This window comes from Manis javanica, chromosome 16 (genome assembly GCF_040802235.1).
Source record: "Manis javanica isolate MJ-LG chromosome 16, MJ_LKY, whole genome shotgun sequence".
NCBI classification, from domain to species: domain Eukaryota; kingdom Metazoa; phylum Chordata; class Mammalia; order Pholidota; family Manidae; genus Manis; species Manis javanica.
In genome coordinates, this window is record NC_133171.1 from 58,592,530 (window position 1) to 58,620,402 (window position 27,873).

At 40.1% G+C, this 27,873-nt stretch overlaps 1 protein-coding gene across 11 annotated transcripts in view; it reads left to right on the forward strand.

Moving 5' to 3' along the window:
- Nucleotides 1-27,873, forward strand: part of LOC108405269 (centrosomal protein of 63 kDa) — a 116,411-nt gene that overhangs the window by 40,051 nt on the left and 48,487 nt on the right. For all 11 annotated transcript variants that reach the window (XM_073224223.1, XM_037005053.2, XM_037005058.2 and 8 more), the window contains 2 exons: nucleotides 22,709-22,804; nucleotides 23,637-23,759. In XM_073224223.1, coding sequence (XP_073080324.1) covers nucleotides 22,709-22,804; nucleotides 23,637-23,759 — 219 coding nt within the window. The remainder of the gene's footprint in view (nucleotides 1-22,708; nucleotides 22,805-23,636; nucleotides 23,760-27,873) is intronic.

Consider the following 27,873-nt stretch of genomic DNA (forward strand, 5'->3'; position numbering starts at 1 on the left):
GTTGGTAGGATTTCAGTCTTTTGGAATTTACTGAGGCTTTTTTTGTGGCCTAGTATGTGGTCTCTTCTGGAGAATGTTCCATGTGCACTTGAGAAGAATGTGTGTCCTGTTCCTTTTGGATGTAGAGTTCTGTAGATGTCTATGAGGTCCATCTGTTCTAGTGTGTTGTTCAGTGCCTCTGTATCCTTACTTATTTTCTGTCTGGTGGATCTGTGCTTTGGAGTGAGTGGTGTGTTGAAGTCTCCTAGAATGAATGCATTGCATTCTATTTCCTCCTTTAGTTCTGTTAGTATTTGTTTCACATATGCTGGTGCTTCTGTGTTGGGTGCATATATATTTATAATGGTTATATCCTCTTGTTGGATTGAGCCCTTTATCATTATGTAATGTCCTTCTTTATCTCTTGTTACTTTCTTTGTTTTGAATTCTATTTTGTCTAATACTAGTACTGCAACACCTGCTTTTTTTCTCCCTATTGTTTGCATGAAATATCTTTTTCCATCCCTTGACTTTTAGTCTGTGCATGTCTTTGGGTTTAAGGTGAGTCTCTTGTAAGCAGCATATAGATGGGTCTTGTTTTTTTATCCATTCAGTGACTCTGTGTCTTTTGATTGGTGCATTCAGTCCATTTACATTTAGGGTGATTATCGATAGCTATGTACTTATTGCCATTTCAGGCTTTAGATTTGTGGTTACCAAAGGTTCCAGGTTACTTTTCTTACTAAGAGTCTAACTTAACTCAGTATGCTGTTACAAACACTATCTAAAGGTTCTTTTCTATTTCTCCTCCCTTTTCTTCCTCCTTCATTCTTTATATATTAAGTATCAAATTTTGTCTGTCCCTTGATTGACTTCGAAGATAGTTAATTTAATTTTGCATTTGCTTCGTAATTAGCTCTTCTACTTTCTTTACTGTGGTTTTATTACCTCTGGTGACAGCTATTCTACCTTAGGAACACTTCCATCTATAGCAGTCCCTCCAAAATAGACTGTAGAGATGGTTTGTGGGAGGTAAATTCTCTCAGCTTTTGCTTATCTGAAAATTGTTTAGTCCCTCCTTCAAATTTAAATGATAATCTTGCCAGATAAAGTAATCTTGGTTCCAGACCCTTCTGCTTCATTGCATTAAATACATCATGCCACTCCCTTGTGGCCTGTAAGGTTTCTGCTGAGAAGTCTGATATTAGCCTGATGGGCTTTCCTTTGTATGTGATCTTATTTCTCTCTCTGGCTGCTTTTAGCAGTCTGTCCTTATCCTTGATCTTTCCCATTTTAATTACTATGTGTCTTGGTGTTATCTTCCTTGGGTCCCTTGTGTTGGGAGATCTGTGGATCTCCATGGCCTGAGAGACTATGTCCTTCCCCAGATTGGGGAAGTTTTCAGCAACTACCTCCTCAAAGACACTTTCTATCCCTTTCTCTCTCTCTCTTCTTCTGGTATCCCTATAATGCGAATATTGTTCTGCTTGGATTGGTCACACAGTTCTCTCAATATTCTTTCATTCTTAGAGATCCTTTTTTCTCTCTGTGCCTCAACTTTTTGTATTCTTTTTCTCTAGTTTCTGTTTCATTTATTGTCCCCTCCACCATATCCAACTTGCTTTTAATACCCTCCATCGTGCTCTTCAAAGATTGGATCTCTAACCTGAATTCATTCCTGAGTTCTTGGATGTCTTTCCGTACCTCCATTAGAATATTGATGATTTTTATTTTGAACTCCCTTTCAGGAAGAGTCATGTTGTCCATATCATTTAAATCTTTCTCGGGAGTATTAGTAATTTTACTCTGGACAAGGTTCCTTTGGCGTTTCATGTTTGTATATGGTGCCCTCTAGTGTCCAGAAGCTGTAGTCTCTGGAGCTCCTCAGCCCCTGAAGCAATGTCAGAGGTGGTGGGGTTTCGCTATTGGTGCCTGGGGGGAGTAAAGAGCTGTTGCCCGCTTCCCAGCTGCTGTGCCTGTTTCCACTGCCTTAATCAGTGGGCGGAGCACACAGCTATAAGTTTTTGTCCCAGAGCAGCCAGATATGGATCCCTGCTTTCCACAAGTGGCCGCAATCCCAGTCTCCCCGGAACTCTGCCTGTATTAACTTTCCAACCCGGTAGTCATGCGAGTCTCATGAAAGCACCATGAAATGTAGGTTTGTACTCCCAGCACAGATCTCTGGAGCTAGGTATTCAGCAGTCCCAAGCCTTCCACTCCCTCCCTGCTCCATTTCTCTTCCTCTTGCCGGTGAGCTGGGGTGGGGGAAGGGCTCCGGTCCCACAGAGCCACAGCTCTGATACGTTACCCCGTTCAGTGAGGTCTGCTCTTTTCTCCAGGTGTGTGCAGTCTGACACCGCCCTCTTTCCTGTTGCTCTCTCAGAATTAGTTGCACCAAATAAGTTTTCTAATTGTATCCAGTTTTAGGAGGAAGCCTCTGTCTCTCCTCTCATGCCGCCATCTTTCATCCCTGTAGACCATTAGGCTTTTTAACTGCCAGTATAGTAGTATTCAAAGGGGAATTGGCTGGTCATTGTAGCTGTTTGTATAAAAGTTCCTGGATAATTGGCTGCAGGCCCAGTCAACTCTTGAGGGGCAGCGGGTACTGAGGTTGAGAGGGAAAAGAGGTGGGGTCTTCAAGTCTGATAATTACTGGGGGGCAGGTGGCGATAGAGGGGGTGAGGGTATCCCAGACTACAGGGTTGACCAAATGGGGTGGCAGAGGAAAAGAGAGGGAGGTGGGTTTGCAGCAGGTTGGAGGGTGAGTAAAAGTGAGATTGAAGGCGAGTCGGGGTTGAGACGAGGTCCAGGTGTGAAAGTAATGGAAGCTCTAACCTTGTGTAATAGGTCTCTTCCCATAAGGGGGTGGGACAATGGGGAATCACCAAAAAGGAGTGAGAGAGGGCAATGCCTCTGAAGATGCAGTGAAGCATGGGAGTTTGTAAAGGTCAATGAGGTGTGCCCTCTACCCCAACTATAGAGGACTGTGAGAGGGAGGTAGGTCCCTAAACCTCCTTCAGGACTGAGTAGGTGGCCCCGGTGTCCAAAAGTAAAGAGATGGGCCTACCTGCTACCACAGTGATTACCCTGGGCTCCTGTACAGTGACGGTAGTGGTCAGGTGGAGGAGTCCCGGGCCCCCTCAATCATCAGTTGCCAGACCCAGAAGGTCTATGTGTGTTGTGTTAGAGCTGGATGACTTGGCACTCTCGGTGTGCAAGGACAGTCAGCAGCCCAGTGTCCCTCCTGATGGTACTTAGGACATGGACCGGGGGGCTTCCAGAGATTTGGGCAAGCTCTGGCCCAATGACCCATTTGACCACATTTGAAACATGGACCAGTAGGTCCTCCTGGCTGCTTCTTAGAAAGTGGTTGTTGTAGGTTGAAAGGCCTTAGACAGCATTTGATATTTTTGTTTATGGGCCTTTTCATCTCTTCCATTATATACTTTGAAGGCTACTGCCAGGACTTCTGCCTGAGGAGTTAAGGGTCCCTTCTCTAGACGTTTAAGTTTAGCTTTAATGTTAGGGAAACTCTGGGCAAAGAAGTAGGTCATTAACTGTGTCCCATCTGGGGTCTCAGGGACTAGGTTTGTATATTGTAAAAGAGCTTTGGTGAGGCATTCTAGGAACATAGAGGGATTCTCAGTTTTATCCTGAATAACCTCTTGGAGTTTTTCATAGTTAATGGCTTTATTGGCTGACTTCCTGAGACCCACCATGAGGCAGATGATGAATTCATCTCGACTGGTGACTCCCCCTGCCATATTATAGTCCCAATTAGGGTCTCAGTCAGGAACTGCCTCAGCACCTATTGGATGAGCTGGAGTAGTTTGGTGAACCTCATCAGCATGAGTTCTAGCCTGTTCCCAGACTCGCCTATGCTCGTTGGGCAAAAGTGTGTTGGATAGGATCATGTGAATATCATGAAAGGTAAGATCATATGACTGAGTTAGGTACTGGAACTCTTTTATGTAAGTATCTGGGTTGGAAGTGAAAGAGCCTAATCTTTTCTCAATTTGAGATAGGTCGGAGAGAGAGAGAGGCATGCACCTGGATGATGCCCTCTGTACCGGCTACTTCTCGTAGTGGGGCTAGGATCTGGGTTTGAGAGCGAGTGACTGGAGGGCATGGCAGGGAAACTGGTTGCAGTAGAGGAGGCGGGGTTGTTGCCCTGCCTCTGATGGGAGCTTGTGGTGGTGTGGGAGACTGGGCTGAGGTTGAGGGGGAGGAGGAGAAGGAGGAGATGCCATGGAGATTTGGGGTCAGTAGGGTGGGGGTTCGGCAGCAGGGTCAAATTCAGAGGACTTGGTGGGAATTGGTGGGTGGTGGGTAAAGTTTTTTAGAACGAGGAAAAGATGTTTAGGATTGCAAGGGAGACAGAGAGCGGACTTGGTTCAGAGGTAGGAGAAAGCCTGGATATATGGGATCTCTTTCCATTTGCCCATGCACTCATAGAAGTTGTGTAAGTTACGGAGAATTTTAGGATCTAAAAAGCCATTGGGGGGCCATTTAGACTGATTGTCCAAGGGATATCGTGGCCAGATCTCATTATAGCAGCAAACAAGCTTTAAAGGTTTGAGGTCTGGAGTGAAGTGGGGGGTTTTAAATTATTGAGTAAGCACCCTAGCGGTGAATCTGCGGGAATGGAGGGGCCAGATCCCTTGGTGAGAATTAAACCGTTCACAAGTTGTTGAGGCGTCCCAGAGTGGGTCGCATAGAAGACCAGACACAGTTAGGGGATCATCACCACCTCTAACCAAGTGGTTGAGGTGAAAACGCCGAGGAGGCTCAGTACCTGATACCAGGAGTTTATGAGTAGATAAAGGGAGACCAGGCCTCAGTGAATGAGAATTCTCCCCATGGGGAGGCAGAGAAGGGTTGACTATGGGGATCAACCGTGACTCTGAAAGTCTTGGTTCAGGGTGCCCCTGTCACGGAGTAGCCCTTAGGGGTGCCAGACACTCAATGGTCACTTCCCAGGTTCCAAAGGGACATTTAAATTGACCATGAAGGGGAGACTCACCAAATCGAAGGCCAGTGTTGGGCGGGAAGACAAGCAACTGGGGAAATGGACAGTGAGCCCATGGGGGAGGATCGGGCAGTGAGGGCTTCCAAAGCAGCTCAGGTTCCCGGAGGAAGAGCAAAGTCAATGGGAGAACCTCATCCGAAGTCATGGCACCAATGAAAGGGTATCTCACCGCGACCCTCCTTACCCCAGAATGACTTGGAAGACACGGGCCCACCCAAGAGATTTTATTATCTGAAAGAGAAAGTGGCTGCCCCAAGAGAGAGAGAGAGCAGCCACAGGGTGCAGAGTGTTGTGCCTTATGAAGGGGTGGAGTGGAAAAGTACTGCTTGGCCTGTTGTCTTGGGAGCAGGTTGGAATGTTTAGAAATAAGGTAAGGCAAGCCTAGGCATGATTTTCACTGGTTTATGTGCTTGGGACCATGGGGTAAATGGAGGATAAATTACTATATTCTTATATTGGATCCAAGGAATGGATTCAAAGATTACAAGTTGGCCTGGGGACATAAAAGAAACTTAAAGTTGTAGCCGTTTGATCAATTTGCTGCTTCATTGATTGGGCTGCTGAAAGTTTATTAAGTTTCTTGAAGTAAATTGTTTTTGCCAAATACTAGCAACAGGAATCTATTCCATAGAGTTTGTCTGTGAAATTGTGTTAGTAATAACATGTTCATGATTTTATTTGAACAGTAATGATCCAAAAACTAGAAAATCAGGCTCTAAGTTTCTGTTGTTCTTGTTTGAAAGCCACAGGTGTAAGGCCAGGAGAGGAAATCCCAGTGCAAAATATCTCTAAAAAACAAAATCAGTCAAAGAGAGAAATAAAGTTTAAAACCCATTTTATGCTTACAAAACAGCAGTCTGGCCCATCTCTCTCTTCTGCTCTGGAAGAAGCCAAAACCAGCCCTCCCTGTTACCTCTCAGGTACAGATAAACCCTCTGTTGCCCAGGTAATTACCCATTGATATGGAGCTGAACCTCTCTCCACCCTTGAGGAATGATGCAAATGCCCTAAAGCCATACTTCTCTCCACCCTTGAGCACCTGTTGATATGCAGATGTACTAAAGCTAGGCGAAATATTCTGGAAATACTAGTTTTACCCATAGGCCACCCCTCCAGAAATCTCACCTTAAAATTTACTCGTTACCCCTCTTACAATAGCAACAGCAATAAAATCATGATAATCCTCAAGCCAGAGAATTCAGCCTGTGCAGATTAAGTAAATGTACTTTACAGCACAATCTCTCACTAAGCACAAAATATGTTTATATACTTGTTTACTCATTCCTAATAACCATGCTAGATTATTCACAAAACTTTTACTGAACATTAGACAAAGTCAAGCCTCTCTTTAAGCGTATTTTTCTTGACAGCAGCACACAATCAAGGTGCGACCAGAGGCCCATGCAGGACACAAGGACTGTAGAAGCAACTAACCATGATTGTGGGGGGCCATTTTGCTGTTATTCCAGGAATACACAGGAGGCCAGCTTCCAGGCCTTTTCCCCAAGGTGCCAGAAGAGCCAGCCATCACCGGTCCATGTGTTGAATTGTCCAGGGCACATCCATTTTACTTCTAATTGCTGCATCCATCCCTGCAATGCATGTCTAATAAAGTGGGTGCCTTGATTGCTCTCAATCACCAGCAACTGGCCATAGGCTGCAAAGAGATGCTGTAGGCCTCTCTTGGTGGTTTGCTGATCTGCACAACATGCAGGGCACTCCTTCCAGGCTTGGCTGACTTCTTCAAAGGTCAATGGCAAGCCCCACCGATGGGCCCACATTGTCTTTTGCCCCACATGCAACAAATGCTGGTGTAGCCATTGGGCCACATCAGAGGCAGGCTTTCCTTCTAGCCAGCACACCTGGGCCAATGTGTCTGCTTCATCATTCCTTGGGGATGCCAAAGGCAAATGGCCGGTCACATGATACATACAGTAGGTGTCTCTGCCTTTGGGTCCAGTCTCTCACCTACCCTGCGATGGGATAGGTGGTTATTACCCTGGTTGGAGCTATTCTAGCAACAGACTCCATAGCCAGCAAGGCGTGGTACACAGCAGCCAGTTGCTTTTCTATCAAGGTGACCCAGACCTCTGCTCCTTTCCATAGTTGTGACCAGGCTCCGGCTGTCAGCAGGAGCAGCAGCAGTGACAGAAACAGTTTCCTTAGGCTCAGGCCACAGGCTGGAGTCAGTGCGGCCAGCAGTGGTGGTAGCACCTGCACGACCACATGAGTGTAGACACATGTCCCTCAGTGCGAGCACCAGTTCTTCCCATCATTTCTAGGGGCGGCCCTCCCAAAGGTCGCACCCATTATGACAGATTTTGGATTCAGAGGAATCCTACTGACTGTGCCAGATGTAAGTCTGGGGAGAGGAAATCCTGGGGCAAAATACCTCTAAAAACCAAAATCAGTCAAAGGGAGAAATAAAGTTTAAAACCCGTTTATTGCTTACAAACTGCAGAGTCCAGCCCATCTCTTCTGCTCTGGAAGAAGCCAAAACCAGCCCTCCCCCTCACCTCTCAGGTAAAGATATGCCCTCTGTTGCCCAGGTAATTACCCATTGATATGGAGCTGAACCTCTCTCCACCCTTGAGGAATGATGCAGATGCCCTAAAGCTATACTTCTCTTCACCCTTGAGCACCTCTTGATATGCAGATGTACTAAAACCAGGCGAGATACTCTGAAAATACTACAATTTTACCCACAACAGGTCTAGAAGCAGTTAGTCCTATGGCATAAGTCAATGCTACTCAAATAACAGTTCAGGGTGAGATAAAAAATTTACACCAGGATGTCAGTCAGTACGTTGCCTGCCTCATTTCTTAGAAAGCTTATCATATAAAAATGTCAGTGGCACTACACAGTGTGTTTAAACAGTTAATAATACTTTCTGCCTCAAGTTCCTTATCTTGTGCTGGATTGCTGTTGTGACCAGCTCCAGCCTGCCTGCAGATCTTCCTTGGAGGAATACTATAAGCAACTCATTCTGTAAGTGAATGCTTGGGACTGGGTTGCTGTAGTGGACATTACTGCTCCTGTTACTGCTAACACCCTTCAAAGCTGGTTGACGTAAAGAAATGAGTAAGGACTTTGGAGTCCTGTCCGCCTCTTTTCAGCTGAATGGCCTTTGCACAGATAATTTGACCTCTCTGAGCCTGTTTGATCATGTGTAAAATTAGGATATAAGCCTTATGTTCTGGTGTTGTTGTGAAGATTGAATTACTACTTAAGAAAGCACTCTGAAAACTAAATTTTATCTGAAATGATCAGTTATTTTCAGCTCTTCTGTTATTCATATTGACAGTTTCAAGCCTTCGTTTCCATTTCTCTACCTAATACCATCCCTCACAGCTTTTGTTAGGCAGGAAAATAAGATATGAGTGGGGTGGAAAGAGAACAAGGTCGGTAAAGCCCCATAGAAAGGACTCAGTTAACCAGTTAAACCAGAAATCCAGAAAAGACTCAAAGTTAATGAGTTAATCAGTTGAAACTCAAAAGATCAAGAGCAGATTGGCCTTGAATGTTTGAATATTCCCCAGATATAGAGAAGTATATAAAGAAGACAGAGCACAGACCATGTCTTCTTTGGGCCATTGTAAGATTTACTCTAGCCTGCTCAAAGGCCCACCTATAAACAGCACAATAAAGACAGGGAGATCCCACCTTAAAGCCACAATTGCATTTTGAAAAAAAAAAAAGCCCAGGAAGTTAAATAAAGAATCTTAACATACTCTTTACCAACTTGATTGATGTGCTCCCAAACCAGGAAGCTGCTATCCTGGGAGGGGACCACAGCAGTAAATTTCTCTATTAAGCTAATTTTGCAGAATTACCTAGAGGACTGATAAGAAACTTAATGCCTCATCAAAGATACTTGAGACCATTTAACAAGCCCACACCCTAGCCCTTTGTCACATTCCTGAAAAATCCTTAAAAGGGAGAACCCCCAACCATTCAGGGTGCTCCCCTGAGGTCGCCCACACTTTCTAAGTGTGTAACCTTTTAATCTTAAACTCTCTCCAGCATGTCCGGGTGCTCCTTTCTCTGAGGTCACCCACACTTTCTAACTGCATAACTTTAAGTTTTCCTAATCTTCCACAGCGCTCCCCTCTCTCTGAGGTCACCTGCACTTTCTGTCTAAGTAACTTTAAATAAAACTTCTACTTTGCTTCACTACTGTGTCTCTGCCCTTCAATTCTTTGTTGCAGTGGGCACAAGAACTGAGTAAAATACACAACACCTCTCCCCCCAACACTTTAAACCCCTTTCTTTCTCTTCTCTTTCTTTAAGAAATCTAAATATTGTTGAGTGCCCATTATGAACCAGATCCTGGTAGATACGTAAAATTAAACAGTCTCTTCCATACATTTAATATTTATGCTTGCCTCATTTACTAAATAAAAATAAATATGGGAAGGAGGATCCAAGATGGAGGCGTGAGTAGTTCAGCAGAAAGCTCCTCCCAAAAACGTATTTTAAAACATACAACAAACACAACTATTCCTAAAAGAGAGACAAGAAGATACAGTACAACAGCCAGGCTACATCTATATCTGCACGAACTCAGCATCACATGAAGGGGATAAGATACAAGCCACAGCCTGGCGGGACCCAAGCACCCCCACCCCCACCCCAGCTTCCAGGCGGGAAGAAAGGAGTCGGAGCGGGGAGGGAGTGAAAGCCCAGGACTGCTAAACAACCAGGTCTAGTAATACACACCGGGAGCACAGACACACAGTGCACGGTGTGCTGAATATTACAGAAACGAAAAAGCAAAACCTGCAAGCCGGTGCCTGCAACTGGCTCCCCTGGGACAAAAGAAAAGTGAGTTCCTTTTGAAAGTCTTAAATGTACAGGGACCTCACAGCTGGACAAAATCATCCCAGCACACTCAGCCCAGCAGCTGGAAATTCCGGCAAACTCCAGGCAACCTAACCCCCTGGGCAGCAGCGCAGCTCTGAAGCCCCTCACGGAGATAAGGAGCCTGCCAGTCGTTCCCCTGGCTGGGGCAGACTTTGACACACCAGCACAGTAGTGGGAGAGCAGTCAAGCGCACCGTGGCAGGGAGTGGCCACATGCGGCACCATGGGCCTGGAAGCGGCCCGGGAGCAGCACGCACGAGCCGGCGGCAGCGGCCAAACAGCCAGGGAGTGGCCCCCACATGCCACCACCGGCGGCACCAGAGGGGCCCAGGAGCGGCCCAGGAGCAGCCACGCACCCAGCAGCCACCCAGAATCTCCTCCTGGTGCACAGCCACCCAGGTAAGACACAAAGGCCACCACCACCAGCACGCAGTTGCCCGGCGGGGATGCCACTCTCACAGGAGAGCACACCTGGCGTGCCTGCCACTCCCCACAGGGACCTCAGCTACCCTGATGGCGACCCCGCCCACAGCAGCTTAGGGGATTAACCCGGAGGGTGCTCTAGGAGTGCGGGTAACCAACACAGGCAGTGGAGAAGGGCAAAGTGACCAGCAAGCAGGAAAGGACTTTGTTCTCCCAGCTGACACATGTGCCACCTACTTACAGCTACCTCTATCACCATGAAAAGGCAGAAGGATTTGGTCCAGTCCAGAATTACCCAGACAATCTGCAGAGAAATATGCAAGAGTTAAAGGATGAAGTTGGGAGAGAGAATACAGAAATAAAACAATCTCTGGAAGGCCTTAAGAGCAGACTGGATGAGCTGTGAGAGGTCATTAATGGAAAATCAAAGAACAGGAACACACAGAAGCTGAGGCAGAGAGAGATAAAAGGATCTCCAGGAATGAAAGAATATTAAGAGAACTGTGTGACCAATCCAAACGGAACAATATCCACATTATAGGGGTACCAGAAAAAGAAGACAGAGAAAAAGGGATAGAAAGTGTCTTTGAAGAAATAATTGCTGAAAACTTCCCCAAATTGGGGGAGGAAATTGTCTCTCAGACCATGGAGGCCCACAGAACTCCCAACACAAGGGACCCAAGGAGGACAACAGCAAGACACATAATGATTAAAATGGCAAAGATCAAAAACAATGACAGAGTATTAAAGGCATCCAGAGAGAGAAAAAAGGTCACCTACAAAGGAAAACCCATTAGGCTATCGTCAGACTTCTCAACAGAAACATTTCAGGCCAGAAGAGAATGTCATGATATATTTAATGGAATGAAACAGAAGGGCCTTGAACCAAGAATACTATATCCAGCATGATTATCATTTAAATATGAAGGAGGGATTAAACAATTCAAAGACAAGCAAAAGTTGAGGAAATTTGCCTCCACAAACCACCTCTACAGGGTATTTTAGAGGGACTGCTCTAGACGGAAGCACTCCTAAGGCTAAATAGATGTCACCAGACAAAATAAAATCACAGCAAAGAAAGCAGACCAACCAAATACTAACTAAAGCCAAAAAACAAAATCAACTACTCACAAAAGCAGTCAAAGAAAGCACAAAAGAACACAGAATAAAACACCTAACATAAAGATGGAGGAGGAGGATAAGAAGGGAGAGAAAGAATCATAAGAATGTGCTTATAATAGTTTAATAAGCAAGTTAATTAGACAGTTAGATAGGAAAAAACCTAACCTTGAACCTTTCATAACCACAAATCCAAAGCCTGCAATGGCAATAAGTACATATCTTTCAATAATCACCCTAAAAGTAAATGGACTGAATGCACCAATCAAAGGACACAGAGTAATAGAATGGATAAAAAAGCAAGACCCATCTATATGCTGCTAACAAGAGACTCACCTCAAACCCAAAGATATACACAGACTAAAAGTGAAGGGTTGGAAAAAGATATTTCATGCAGCTAATAGGGAGAAAAAAGCAGGGGTTACAGTACTTGTATCAGACAAAATAGATCTCAAAACAAAGGAAGTAATGAGACAGAAAAGGACATTACTTAATGATAAACAGATGAGCCCAATAAGAAGATATAACCATTATAAATATATACGCACCCAATATAGGATCACAAACATATGTGAAACAAATACTAACAGAATTAAAGGAGGAAATAGAATGCAATGCAATCATTCTACGAGACTTCAACACACCACTCACTCCAAAGGACAGATCCACCAGACAGAAAATAAGGCACTGAACAACACACTAGAACAGATGGACTGAACAGACATCTACAGAACTCTACACCCAAAAGCAGCAGGATACACATTCTTCTCTAGTGCACATGGAACATTCTCCAGAATAGATGACATACTAGGCCACAAAAAGACCCTCAGTACATTCAAAAAGATTGAAATTCTACCAACCAACTTCTCACACCACAAAGGCATAAAACTAGAAATAAATTCTACAGAGAAAACAAAAAGGCTCACAGACACATGGAGGCTTAACAACATGCTCCTAAATAATCAATGGATCAATGACCAAATTAAAACAGAGATCAAACAATATATGGAGACAAATGACACCGACAGCAAAAAGCCCCAACTTCTGTGGGATGCAGCGAAGGCAGCTCTAAGAGAAGGTATACAGCAATCCAGGCCTATCTAAAGAAGGAAGAACATTCTCAAATGAATAGTCTAAAGTTACAATTATTGAAACTGGAAAAAGAAGAACAAATGAGGCCCAAAGTCAGCAGAAGGAGGGACATAATAAAGATCAGAAAAGAAATAAATAAAATTGAGAGGAAAAAAATAATAGAAAAAATCAATGAAACCAAGAGCTGGTTCTTTGAAAAAATAAACAAAATAGATAAACCCCTAGCCAGACTTATTAAGAGAAAAAGAGAATCTACACACACCAACAGAATGAGAAATGAGAAAGGAAAAATCATGACGGACCCCACAGAAATACAAAAAATTATTAGAGAATACTACGAAAATCTATATGCTATCAAGTTGCAAAACTTAGAAAAAATGGACAACTTCCTAGAAAAATACAACCTTCCAAAACTGACCAAGGAAGAAACAGAAAATCTAAACCGACCAATTACCAGCAAAGAAATTGAATCTGTAATCGAAAAACAACCCATGAACAAAACCCCTGGTCCAGATGGATTCACCACTAAATTTTATCAGACATATAGAGAAGACATAATACCGATTCTCCTTAAAGTTTTCCAAAAAATAGAAGAGGGAATACTTCCAAACTCATTCTATGAAGCCAACATCACTCTAATACCAAAACCAGGCAAAGATCCCACAATAAAAGAAAATTACAGACCAATATCCCTGATAAACATAGATGCAAACACACTCAACAAAATATTAGCAAACCGAATTCAAAAATACATCAAGAGGATCATACACAGTGCTCAAGTGGGATTCATCTCAGGGATGCAAGGATGGTACAACATTCGAAAATCCATCAACATCATCCACCACATCAACAAAAAGAAGGACAAAAACTACATGATCATCTCCATAGATGCTGAAAAAGCATTCGACAAAATTCAACATCCATTCATGATAAAAACTCTCAACAAAATGGGCATACAGGGCACGTACCTCAACATAATAAAGGCCATATATGATAAACCCACAGTCAACATCATACTTAACAGCGAGAAGCTGAAAGCTTTTCCTCTAAGATCGGGAACAAGACAGGGATGCCAACTCTCCCCGCTGTTATTCAGTATAGTACTGGAGGTCCTAGCCATGGCAATCAGACAAAACAAAGAAATACAAGGCATCCAGATTGGTAAAGAAGTCAAACTGTCACTATTTGCTCATGACATGATATTGTACATAAAAAACACTAAAGACTCCATTCCAGAACTATAAGAACTAACATCTGAATTGAGCAAAGTCGCAGGATACAAAATTAATACAGAAATCTGTGGCTTTCCTATACACTAACGATGAATTCACAGAAAGAGAAATCAGGAAAACAATTCCATTCACAATTGCATCAAAAAGAATAAAATACTGAGGAATAAACCTAACCAAGAAAATGAAAGACCTACACCCTGAAAACTACAAGTCACTTCCTAAAAGAAGTTAAAGAGGACAATAAGAAATGGAAAATCATTCCATGCTCTTGGGTAGGAAGAATTAATACTGTCAAAATAGCCATCCTGCCTAAGGCAATCTACAGATTCAATGCAATCCCTATCAAATACCAACAGCATTCCTCAAAAAACTGTAACAAATAGTTTTAAAATTCATATGGAACCACAAAAGACCCCGAATAGCCAAAGCAATCCTGAGAAGGAAGAATAAAGCAGGGGACATCTCGCTTCCCAACTTCAAGCTCTACTACAAAGCCACAGTAATCAAGACAATTAGGTACTGGCACAAGAACAGAACCACAGACCAGTGGAACAGAAAAGAGTCCAGATATTAACCCAAACATATACAGTCAATTAATACATGATAAAGGAGCCTTGGACATACAATGGGGAAATGACAGCTTCTTCAACAGCTGGTGTTGGCAAAACTGGACAGCTACCTGTAAGAGAATGAAACTGGATCATTGTCTAACCCCATACACAAAAGTAAATTCGAAATGGATCAAAGACCTGAATGTAAGGCATGAAACCATAAAAACTCTTGGAGGAAAACATAGGCAAAAATCTCTTGGACATAAACATGAGTGACTTCTTCATGAACATATACCCCTGTGCAAGGGAAACAAAAGCAAAAATGAACATGTGGGACTATATCAAACTAAAAATCATCTGTACGGCAAAGGACACCATCAATAGAACTAAAAGGCATTCTACAGTATGGGAGAATATATTCATAAATAACAGATCCAATAAAGGGTTGACATCCAAAATATATAAAGAGCTCACGCACCTCAACAAACAAAAAGCAAAAAATCCAATTAAAAAATGGGCAGAGGAGCTGAATAAACAGTTCTCCAAAGATGAAATTCAGATGGCCAACCGACACATGAAAAGATGCTGCACATCACTAGTCATCAGAGAAATGCAAAATAAAACTACAATGAGATATCACCTCACACCAGTAAGGATCACCACCATCCAAAAGACAAACAACAAATGTTGGCGAGGTTGTGGAGAAAGAAGAACCCTCCTATATACTGCTGGTGGCAATGTAAACTAGTTCAACCTTTTTGAAAAGCAGTATGGAGGTTCCTCAGAAAGCTCAAAATAGAAATACCATTTGACCCAGGAATTCAACACCTAGGAATTTACCCAGAGAATCTAGCAGCCCAGTTTGAAAAAGACAGATGCACCCCTATGTTTATCACAGCACTACTTACAAAAGCCAAGAAATGGAAGCAACCTAAATGTCCATCAGTAGATGAATGGATAAAGAAGAGGTGGTACATATACACAGTGGAATACTATTCAGCCATAAAAAGAAAACAAATCCTACCATTTGCAACAACATGGATGGAGCCTGAGGGTATTATGCTCAGTGAAATAAGCCAGGCAGAGAAAGACAAATACCAAATGATTTCACTCATCTGTGAAGTATAAAGAACAAAGGAAAACACTGAAGGAACAAAACATCAGCAGACTCACAGAACCCAAGAATGGTCTAACAGTTACCAAAGGGAAAGGGTCTGGAGAGGATGGGTGGGAAGGGAGGGATAAGGTGGGGGAGAAAGAAAGAAGGCATTACGATTAGCATTTATAATGTGGGTGGTGGGACACGGGAGGGCTGTGCAACACAGAGAAGACAAGTAGTGATTTTACAACATCTTACTACGCTGATGGACAGTGACTGTAATGGGGTTTGTGGGGGAGACTTGGTGAAGGGGGGAGTCTAGTAAACATAATGTTCCTCATGTAATTGTAGATTAATTATAAATAAATAAATAAATACACACATACATACATACAGTTGTACAAGGCACATAACGAAACAGAGTAATCATCTGCTCCACCCCTCTGAACCTAGGCTTCTTGCTACTTTGAAACACTCATTTCAGTGCCTCTTACTCTTTCCTGTGGCATTCTCCCCATGTTTCTAAGTAACAGTTTATACTGATACTTTGAAATTTTCAGTTTTAGCTATTTATCTAATGACTTACGACTTTTGCTCTCTCACATACAATTTTCATCCCCTCATCCTTGTCAGGGTTGTCTTTCTTAGTTTTTGGCTAGATCAGTATTCAGTATTTGCATTATTTAGATGATAAAAATTGTTCACAACTGAATCAAAGAATAATGATAAACATTTCTGTTATAATTTTTTGTTTTCCTGGGAATTAATAATTGTCTCATTTTCATTTGCTTTTTAAAAATGTACCTACTCTTCATTGTTTCGAAACTCGGACACAGGTATAAGTCTTCTTGCAGTGTGTTCAAACATATCAAATAATCTTTCTATTCTCTTTCATTGTCTTTCTCGTGAAGGATCTCTCCTTGAGCTTACCATTCTCGGAAATGGTGACAGCTGTGTTTTCTGTGTTCAAAGAGATAAAAGAATATTGAATGATTCAAGAAAGAAATGAAAACTATTAAAAAATCAAATGAAAGGAAGTTATAGTATTGAAAAACAGAATAACTGAAATTAAGCCCTGAAACACTAAGAGATAATTAGTGAACTGGAAGATAGGACAAAAGAAAATGTTTAGAATAAGCATAGACAAAATTATAGAAAATAGAGAAGATAAGGAAAAAAGGGTACAGCAAGAAGGTCTAATAATGAGTGTTTTTGGAATCTCTGGAGAAGAGGAATGAGAATGGGCAGAAGCATTATTTGAAATAAATTGACTGAGATTTTGCCAATGATGAGGAAAGTCACATATTTAAGAAGTCTTAAGAATCTCAAGCAGGATAAACAAAAAGAAACATTTACCTAGGTTGAAAATAAAGACAAGGAGGAAATTTGCAAAACAATCAGAAAAAAAAAACAAGGTCATTTACAAATAAAAAAGATATTACCTATAAATGGCTCCTAACACCTGGCTTGTCAGCTAAAACAGTGAAAACCAGAAGACAATAGAATGATCTTTACAAAGAAATGACATTTTTTTTCCTTGCTAAACCAGAAATCTTTACCCAGAATAAAGACGAAATAAAGACATTCTCTCAAAAATTGAGAGAATATGTCATTAATAGACCTGTACAAAGGAAATACTAGGAATGTTTGTAGGCAGAAAAAGAGTGATCCCAGATGGAAGCTCAGAGATAAAGGAAGAAATGAAAGGCAACAGTAAATATATGGGTATATCTAAGTGAATATCGATTGCATTTAACAACAGTAGCCTTTTCAGTTTAACTATGTAGAATTATAATGGCATTTAAATCAGGTTGGTTGGGGGTATATGAAACTAAAGTATTTAGTTCTTGAGTTGCCTGGGAATTGGTGAAACCACTAATTAACATTAGACTTGTTAAGTCACAGATTCATTCTTTTAATCTTGAGAGAACCATTAAAAGTACGTATTAATACAGTTAACCCTTGAATACCACAGGGGGGGTTACAGGCACTGACTCTGCACAGTTAAAAATCCACATAAAACTTTTGAGTCCCCAGAATCTTAACTACTAATAGCCTATTGTTGAACAAAAGCCTTCCCAGTAACAGAGTGTTCATGCTTATCGAACATATATTTTATATGGTGTATGTGTTATGTAGTGTATTCTCCCAATAAAGTAAGAGAAATAAAATGTTTTTTTCAAATTGTTGCAAATCTCCAAAAAATTTTCCAATATATTCACCAAAAAATATCCACATAGAAGTGGTCCCATGCACTTTAAACCTGTGTTGTTGAAGAGTACACTGTGTATTATTAGTGTATATATCTTCCAATCTAATAAAAGGAAAAAATGAAATAAGTTACCTGTCCCAAAGAAGGAATGAAAGGAGAGGAAAATGAACACAGAGCTTATTAAGTACAAACAGCATTTAGTAAGATGGTAGATCCAAATAGGTCCATTAAATACTAAATGGCCTAATTAAAAGACAAAAATTGTCCAGCTGGATAAAAATAATTACACTCAATTACTTGGTGTTTAAACAATACAGCAAAGTTGGAAGTAAATGGTAAAATAAAAATATACCAGTCAGACACTTTGAATAGAAAGATGGTGTGGCTATATTATTAGAAGACCTATACTTGAAGCAGAAATGATAAACATTCCTAAACATGAAGAGGAACACTTCATAATGGTAAAATATGAAATTTCAGGATATTTAACTGTAGCAGACATTCTTTGTGGCCTGTATCCCATATCTCACATGTCACTACACCATGCTTCTCTCTGTGGAGTCTTAGAGAGCTGCTTAGGTGCATCTTGGAAGTCTAGGGAAATTAACATTCCTTGGAGGAGCCTCAAGCAGTGGGGGGTGGAGGGACTAGGATTGGTGGGTAAATTCTCCAGCTTTCCATCCTTAAGAGGGACAGTCCTGAAACACATTCTGTGTGGTTCCTTGGTGAGTTCCCTGTATAATTTAGCTCCAGCTGCTTACTGTAAAAATGGGGTCAATAACACACCCTTTATGGGCTTTCCTTCCATCTCTGGGTCTTCCTTTCCACTTCCTTACTATACTTTCTGGATCACTTACTGTTACCTGCCCTGAAGTCCATGTCCCAGGCTACACTTTTTGGGGAGCTCAAACTAATACAAAAAGTCTAAATTTGTAAGTGTCTAATGAAATAGTCATAAAAGAAATGTTTCTCTCTTTTCTGTCTTCCTTATCTGTGGGCAAAAGTGAAGAACTACAAGGAGAAATAGATGAAGCCACAGTTCCAGTTGGGGATTTTAACCTACTTAGAACTGATGGAACAAGAGACAAACATTGATTAGGATATAGATTTGAGCATCATGATCAACAAACAACCTAATTTATGTATACAGAACATTGCACAAGAGAACTGCACAGAGTACATTCTTTTCTATCCCAAGCAGAATGCTTTCCAAACTTGACCATATACTACAACATAAAGCAAATCTTGACACAGTTCAAATGCTTGAAATCATAAGTATATTTTCTGAACATAGTAGAAACAAGTTAGAAAAGATCAGTTTATTTACTTTTAAAATTGATGGGGTTATTTAAAATACAGAAGTTTTACATTTTTACATAGTCAAATCTATCATTTTTAAATGACTCATTAGTTTGAAGCTGAAGGGTTCCTACCCAGAAATCTAGTAAATATTCACTTAAATTTTTTTTACAGGAGTTTTCTTTTCCATTTTATTGGCTATATTTAATCATTCCTCTACATTGAACTTCAGAATCACTTTCTAAAGTTAAAAAAAATCTTACTAAAATTTTACATTGGAATTGCATTAACTTCTTGTTCTTAAAAGAATTCTTTTTTATTTATTGAGATATACTTAAGGTATAACATTGTTTTGTTTAAGGTATACAGTGTAATTCCATATATTCCGTGTATCTTGAAATGATCACCACAAGGTCTTCTTAAGGTCTGCTACCATGCATAGTTACAATATTTTTTTGTGATGACTTTTTTTATTTTTTTTATTTTGGTATCGTTAATCTACAATTACATGAGCAACATTATGTTTACTAGATTCCCCCAATCATCAAGTACCTCCCACATACCCCATTACAGTCACTGTCCATCAGTGCAGTAAGATGCTACAGAATAACTGCTCATCTCTGTGTTGTACAGACCTCCCTGTGCCCCCACACACATTATGTCTGCTAATCGTAATACCCCCTTTTTTTACCCCTTATCCCTCCCTTCCCACCCATCCTCTCCAGACCCTTTCCCTTTGGTAACTGTTAGTCCATTCTTGGGTTCTGTGAGTCTGCTGCTGTTTTCCTTCAGTTTTTTCCTTTGTTCTTATACTCCACAGATGAGTGAAAGCATTTGGTATTTGTCTTTCTCTGCCTGGCTTATTTCACTGAGCGTAATACCCGCTAGCTCCATCCATGTTGTTGCAAATGGTAGGATTTGTTTTCTTCTTATGGCTGAATAATATTCCATTGTGTATATTTACCACATCTTTTTTATCCATTCATCTACTGATGGACACTTAGGTTGCTTCCATTTCTTGGCTATTGTAAGTAGTGCTACAATAAACATAGGGGTGCATCTGTCTTTTTCAAACTGGGCTCCTGCATTCTTAGGGTAAATTCCTACGAGTTGAATTCCTGGGTCAAATGGTATTTCTATTTTGAGCTTTTTGAGGAACCTCCATACTGCTTTCCACAATGGTTGAACTAATTTACATTCCCACCAGCAGTGTAGGAGGGTTCCCCTTTCTCCACATTCTCACCAACATTTGTTGTTGGTGGTCTTTTGGATGATGGCCATCCTTACTGGTGTGAGGTGATATCTCATTGTGGTTTTTATTTGCATTTCTCTGATGATTAGCCATGTGGAGCATCTTTTCATGTGCATGTTGGCCATTTGAATTTCTTCTTTGGAGAACTGTCCGTTTAGATCCTCTGCCCATTTTTTAATTGGATTGTTTGGTTTTTGTTTGTTGAAGTGTGTGACCTCTTTATATATTTTGAATGACAACCCTTTATTGAATCTGTCATTTGTGAATATATTCTCCCATTCTGTAGGATACCTTTTTGTTCTATTGGTGGTGTCCTTTGCTGTACAGAAGCTTTTCAGCTTGATATAATCCCACTTGCTCATTTTTGCTTTTGTTTCCCTTGCCTGGGGAGGTATGTTCATGAAGAAGTCACTCATGTTTATGTCTAAGAGGTTGTTGCCTATATTTTTTTCTAAGAGTTTTATGGTTTCATGACTTATATTCAGGTATTGATCCATTTCTAATTTACTTTTGTGTATGGGGTTAGACAATGATCCAGTTTCATTCTCTTACATGTAGCTGTCCAGTTTTGCCAACATCAGCTGTTAAAGAGGCTGTCATTTCCCCATTGTATATCCATGGCTCCTTTTTTGTATATTAATTGACCATATATGTTTTGGTTAATATCTGGGCTCTCTATTCTGTTCCACTGGTCTGTGGGTCTGTTCTTCTGCCAGTACCTAATTGTCTTGATTACTGTGGCTTTGTAGTAGAGCTTTAAGTTGGTAAGTGAGATCCCCCCTGCTTTATTCTTCCTTCTCAGGATTGCTTTGGCTATTTGGGGTCTTTTGTGGTTCCATATGAATTTTAGAAGTATTTGTTCCAGTTTGTTGAAAAATGCTGTTGGTATTTTGATAGGGATTGCATTTAATCTGTAGATTGCTTTAGGCAGGATGGCCATTTTGACAATATTAATTCTTCCTAGCCAAGAGCATGGGATGAGTTTCCATTTGTTATTGTCCTCTTTAATTTCTCTTAGGGAGTGACTTGTAGTTTTCAGGGTGTAGGTCTTTCACTTCCTTGGTTAGGTTTATTCCTAGATATTTTATTCTTTTTGATGCTATTGTGAATGGAACTGTTTTCCTGATTTCTCTTTCTGCTAGTTCATCATTAGTGTATAGGAAAGCCACAGATTTCTGTGTATTAATTTTGTATCCTGCAACTTTGTTCAATTCAGATATTAGTTCTTGTAGTTTTGGAGTGGAGTCTTTAGTGTTTTCTGTGTACAATATCATGTTAGGTGCAATAGTGACAGTTTGACTTCTTCTTTACCAATCTGGATGCTTTGTATTTCTTTGTTTTGTCTGATTGCCATGGCTAGGACCTCTAGTACTATGTTGAATAACAGTTGGGAGAGTGGGCATACCTGTCTTGTTTCCGATCTTAGAGAAAAAGCTTTCAGCTTCTCGCTGTTAAGTATGATGTTGACTCTGGGTTTATCGTATATGGCCTTTATTATGTTGAGGTACTTGCCCTGTATGCCCATTTTGTTGAGAGTTTTTATCATGAATGGATGTTGAATTTTGTCGAATGCTTTTTCAGCATCTATGGAGATGATCGTGTTGTTTTTATCCTTCTTTTTGTTGATGTGGTGGATGATGTTGATGGATTTTCGAATGTTGTACCATCCTTGCATCCCTGAGATGAATCCCACTTGAGCACGGTGTATGATCCTTTTGATATATTTTTGAATTCGATTTGCTAATATTTTGTTGAGTGTTTTTGCATCTATGTTCATCAGGGATATTGGTGTGTAATTTTCTTTTTTTGTGGGGTCTTTGCCTGGTTTTGGTATTAGAGTGATGCTGGCTTCCTGTGATGACAACTTTTAAGATCTGGTTTTTTGTTCTGTTTTTAAAGTTATCATTCTGTATTGTGATTGAGATTACTACCTGCTATTCCCCCATTCTTCTTCTCCCTCCTTATTTATTAGTAGATGAAATTTTAACTGGCTTTCAGGAGATGTAGAAAAATACTGATGGATATTGATGGAGATGAGGGCTGGGTATGAACTAGCTGTGGCTTAAACCACTGAAAAATAGTTTAAGATAATGTCCTTGCTCTTGGTGGAACCAATTTCTCTGAAGCAGGGTAAATAATAAAGCAAGTATAAGTCTCCTACCTTTACGCTGTCTGGCATGACTATTCTGCATTTCTAATTATAAACTTATTCTTGAAGTCTCATAGATTTTTGTTCAAAGTTCTTAGTTTCCAAGGTTCTTATAATTTCATATTTTTTAATTTTTTGAGTTTTCTTTTTTTAATAAAAAGATTTGGGAAGAATAGTGAAAGCAGGTTTTCATCTAAACCTAGAAATTCTAGAACAGTTTATTTTCTATTATTGTGGATTATTAAATAATTAATATTAAATATTTGACTTCCTGAGAAGTGGAGTATTACCATATGCAGTTGAGACCTGGTGTTCAGAAATTTCTACAAAGATTATTTCCTATTTTTATGTTTCATGGATTTTGTTTCAATGCTAATAATGAAAAATACTACTGCTTATCTGCTTCTAGATTGGAATATTGCATCAGCAGGCAGAAGAACATGAAAAAGTCAAGCAAGAGATGGCCATGGAGTATAAGCAGGAGTTAAAGAAACTACATGAAGAAGTGAGATTTTAATTCTATTATATGTTATATAATTCTGTCTCTTTAACTGTTGAGAATATTGTCAGTGGGTCAGTTTCTCTTTCATCAAGTGGGAAGTATGTATTCCATGGGAGCTATAGGCATTGAAAACCATTTCTCTATTCTTAAATCCAGGCAAAGAATCTTGCCTAATTATGTTTGATACTCCCTAGAACAGAGATTCTAAAATGTGTTTTTGAGATGAGTACCCAAAAGAAATAGAGCTATTTTTAAATATTGTGAAATGTGATACCAAAAACCTTCTATTAAATATTTTCATTTTTAAATTAAATCAGCTACTTGATTTTAAATAATGGAGTATCCAGAGGTTTCAGAAGCATTTGGGGATAAATCAGAAGAAAATTCTATTAACTCAATTTTATTCTTTAGATTTGGAAAAATCTTTTATTTTTATTTAATTCCAAAGTACTTCTCTCTTGCTTACTGAATATCTTTGTTCCACAGGAGAATGGCTGAAGAACCATAGACCTAGGGAAAAGAAAAGGAGTTTTTATTTGCTGTTTTTATTTTGGGGTGGATTGCGAGGCCCTAAAGTGCAAGGCTATTGTAATAAAAATGAAAATTTTGTTCAAAAAATATTTTTCCCTTTATTTTTTTCCTTGACTCAGTTACTTCTTTTCTAGTGTTGATTTTTGTATCCATTTTGAGTTTTATATTTTAATTTGCAATTCTAACATGCTCAATCTATTTGTAATAATACTGTTTAGCACTGCTCTTGCTATGATGATACCAATTTGTTCCACCACAGTTTGCAAACTCTTACATTTTAAGACTAAAATAACTGCATCTACAGTTAGGCAGACTGAAGAGAAGCTATGAAAAGCTACAGAAAAAGCACATAAGAGACTTCAGAGGAAATGTCAAAAATCACAGGGAAGATCGGTCTGAAATTGAGAGGTTAACTGGAAAAATAGAGGTATGTTCATAGTAATAATATCTTCATAGTGATTGTCTGTGTTCACATAGGAAAATGCTATTTCTAATAGTGCTATTTCCTGAAACCAATTTTCTGTCATCTTCAGGACTGACACTGAGTTATTTCAAAGGTGGGGGGGCGGTGATCTGCTGTACATCTTATCTTCTTCTGGTCCCCTGTGACTGACAGGGTTACTGGCTGTCACTAGCTCTCAACAGGGCTGTACCACCCTTCAAGAGCATTTGGAAATATATGAAGACACTGTTTTGGTTGTCAAAATGACTGGGAATAAAACTGGTATTAGGGGGCCAGGGGCACTAAACATGCCTGAGACTTTTCCACACAGGAAGGATTATTGTACCCAAAATACCAATATTGAAAGACACTGACCAGCAGTTACTAGCAGTCCTCCATGGACAGTGTTCTTGTCTTATTTATCACCTAATAGAGTAGGGGCTTAGTAAATGTTAAAAGCACATAGCTTTTTTTGTACAGAGTACTGTGCATATCAGATAGCTTATCCTTAGTTCCCATTTAGATATATAAGCCATTTACCTCCCTCTTGCTGAGAATGAGTAACTCCATGGTTATTCTATATAGCTAACCTTTGAACAATGCGGGGGTTGGGGTGCCAACCACATGCAGTCGAAAATCTGCATATTACTTTAGATTCTCCCAAAACTTAGCCTAATGTTGACTGGAAGCCTTACCAATACCTTAAACAGTTGATTAACACATTTTGTATGTTATGTGTATTATATACTGTATTCTTAGAATAAAGTAAGCTGGAAAAGAGAAAATAATAAAGTAAGATAGGGAATTAAAAATTTTTTCAAGTTGTCACAAATCTCAAAAAATTTTTCCAATATATTTGTTAAAAAAATCTGTAAGTGGACTCAGGCAGTTCAAACCCATGTTCAAGGGTCAACTGTATGTTAATTTTCTAGAGGACTTAAGGAAGGCAGTGAGTTAATACTGCCAAGAGTAGATGATGGTGCAGCAAGGCTGTCCATCAAGTAACAAGTAATGGAGTGACAAGGCTGTCACTCTTTTTCACTTGAATCTGCCACTCCCCTCCTCCATCCATGCCATTGGTTCTCCAGTGCTCCTAAGAATCATCCAGGGTCCTCTTTAGGCTCTTGGGAGTCTGATCCATGACATGGGACCTAGGAATCTGCATTTTATCCAGCTCCCCTAGCTGATTCTAATTTGAGAAACATTGCTTAACATCTTTGTATGGTTACTAAACAATTTTCCTATGCAGAGCCATCTGCCACCCACAAATGTCAGTATATTATTACTACTTAGAAATGCAATTTATGTGTTTAGTATTCTTTTACATCTCAGTATTTTTATAGACTTGAAGAACTTAAGACCAGAGGACTAAACAGATGCTTCCCCTCTAGCCCTCTTCAAATACCTGGGTTTTTTTCCTCCAAACTCCTCATGCCCTTCTTGCTCCTCATTACTACTTCCTGACCATTCTCCTTTCTTTTTACCTCAAAAACCCTATCTTTGATTTTCATGTCATCAGCTTATACCACCAACTAATGTACATACAACCAAAGTAGTCATCTTTTAACCCCTGGTCACTTTCCTGATTCAGAGGCTTCAAGCTCCCAGTTCATTGTCACTCTAACATAACTCATAATTCCTGGGGGTTTCAGTATCCATAGGGATAATGCTTGTAGTCCTCTGGTCTCTGAGCTCCTTGATATTCTTTCCTCCAAAGGTATTTTGATCTCTTTCCTATCCTATCCACTTCTTCCCATTGTCATTCCTTAGATGTTGTACTTGAAGCCCTCCTAGAGTCACATTCTAAAGCATCTCATTCTTGTCATCCCTCTCTTTTCAGCTCACTCCCTCTAGTCCCTTGACTCTCAATAGTGACTTCACCACACCCCTTAAAGTGATTGAATTCTGCCACCTTTACACTGCTCCATAACTCCTTCATGTCCTCACTTACCAGTCCTTACACAGCTTAAAATCCATGGTTACATCACTTACATTCCCTTTCAACTCCCATGTCCCTTTTTTTTAAGGTATTATTGATATACACCCTTATGAAGGTTTCACGTGAAAAAACAGTGTGGTTACTACATTCACCCATGTTATCATGTCCCCCCGTGTATATAATACAATAACCCATTGCATTAGTCACTGTCCATCAGTGTAGTAAGATGCCACAAAGTCACTATTTGCCTTCTCTGTGACACTGTCTTCCCCACCATCCTCCCCAACATGTATGCCAATCATAAAACCCCACACTCCCCTTCTCCCTCCCTCCCCACCCGCCCTACCACACCCCTCCCCTTTGGTAACCGCTAGTCCCTTCTTAGAGTTTGTGAGTCTGATGCTGTTTTGTTCCTTCCGTTTTGCTTCATTGTTCTACTCCACAAATGAGGGAACTCATTTGGCACTTGTCTTTCTCCGCCTGTCTTATTTCACTGAGCATAATATCCTCCAACTCCATCCATGTTGTTGCAAATTGTCGGATTTGTTTCTTTCTTATGGCTGAATAGCATTCCATTGTGTATATCTACCACATCTTCTTTATCCGTTCATCTACTGATGGACACTTCCATATCTTAGCTATTGTAAATAGTGCTGCAATAAACATAGGGGTGCATATGTCTTTTTGAACCTGAGAAATTATATTCTTCAGGTAAATTCCTAGAAGTGAAATTCCTGGGTCAAATAGTATTTCTATTTTGAGTTTATTGAGGAACCTCCATATTGCTATCCACAGTGGTTGAACTAGCTTACATTGCCACGAGCAACGTAGGAGTGTTCCCCTTTCTCCACATCCTCACCAGCATTTGTTGTTCTTAGTCTTTTTGATACTGGGCATCCTAACTGTTGTGAGGTAAGATCTCATTGTGGTTTTTATTTGCATTTCCCTGATAATTAGTGATGTGGAGCATCTTTTCATGTGCCTGTGGCCATCTGAATTTCTTCTTTGGAGAATTGTCTGTTCATATCCTCTGCCCATTTTTTAATCAGGTTGTTTGCTTTTTGGGTGTTGAGGTGTGTGAGTTCTTTATATATTTTGTTAACCCCTTGTTGGATATGTCACTTACAAATATATTCTCCCATACTGTAGGATGCCTTTTTGTTCTGTTGATGGTGTCCTTTGCTGTACAGAAGCTTTTTACTTTGATGTAGTCCCACTTGTTCATTTTTGCTTTTGTTTCCCTTGTTCAAGGAGATGCATCCAGAAAAATATTGCTCATGTTTATATTCAGGAGATTTTAGCTTCTGTTATCTTCTAATTGTTTTATGGTTTCATGACTTAATTCAGGTCTTTGATCCATTTTGAGTTTACTTTTGTGTACTAGGATAGACAATCCAGTTTCATTCTCTGGCATGTAGCTGTCCAGTTTTGCCAACACCAGTTGTTGAAGAGGATGTCATTTCCCCATTGTATGTCCATGGTTCCTTTATCGTATATTAACTGACCATATATGCTTGGATTTATATCTGGACTCTCTATTCTGTTCCATTGGTCTATGGGTCTGTTCTCATGCCAGTACCAAATTGTCTTGATTACTGTGGCTTTGTAGTAGAGCTTGAAGTTGGGGACTGTAATGTCCCCAACTTTATTCTTCCTTCTCAGGATTGCTTTGGCTATTTGGGGTCTTTTGTGGTTCCATGTGAATTTCAGTACTATTTTCTCTAGTTCACTGAAGAATGCTGTTGGTATTTTGATAGGAATTGCATTGAATCTGAAGATTGCTTTAGACAGGATGGCCATTTTGACAATATTAATTCTTCCTATCCATGAGCACGGGATGTGTTTCCATTTATTGGTTTCTTCTTCAATTTCTCTCATGAGTGTCTTGTAGTTTTCAGAGTATAAGTCCTTCAGTTCCTTGGTTAGGTTTATTCCTAGGTATTTTATTCTTTTTGATGCAATTGTGAATGGAATTTTTTTCTTAACTTCTCCATCTGCTAGTTCATCATTAGTGTATAGGAAAGCAACAGATTTCTGTGTATTAATTTTGTATTCCACAACTTTACTGAATTCAGGTATTAAGTCTAGCAGTTTTGGAGTGGATTCTTTAGGGTTTTTTATGTACAATATCATGTCATCTGTAAACAGGGACAGTTTAAC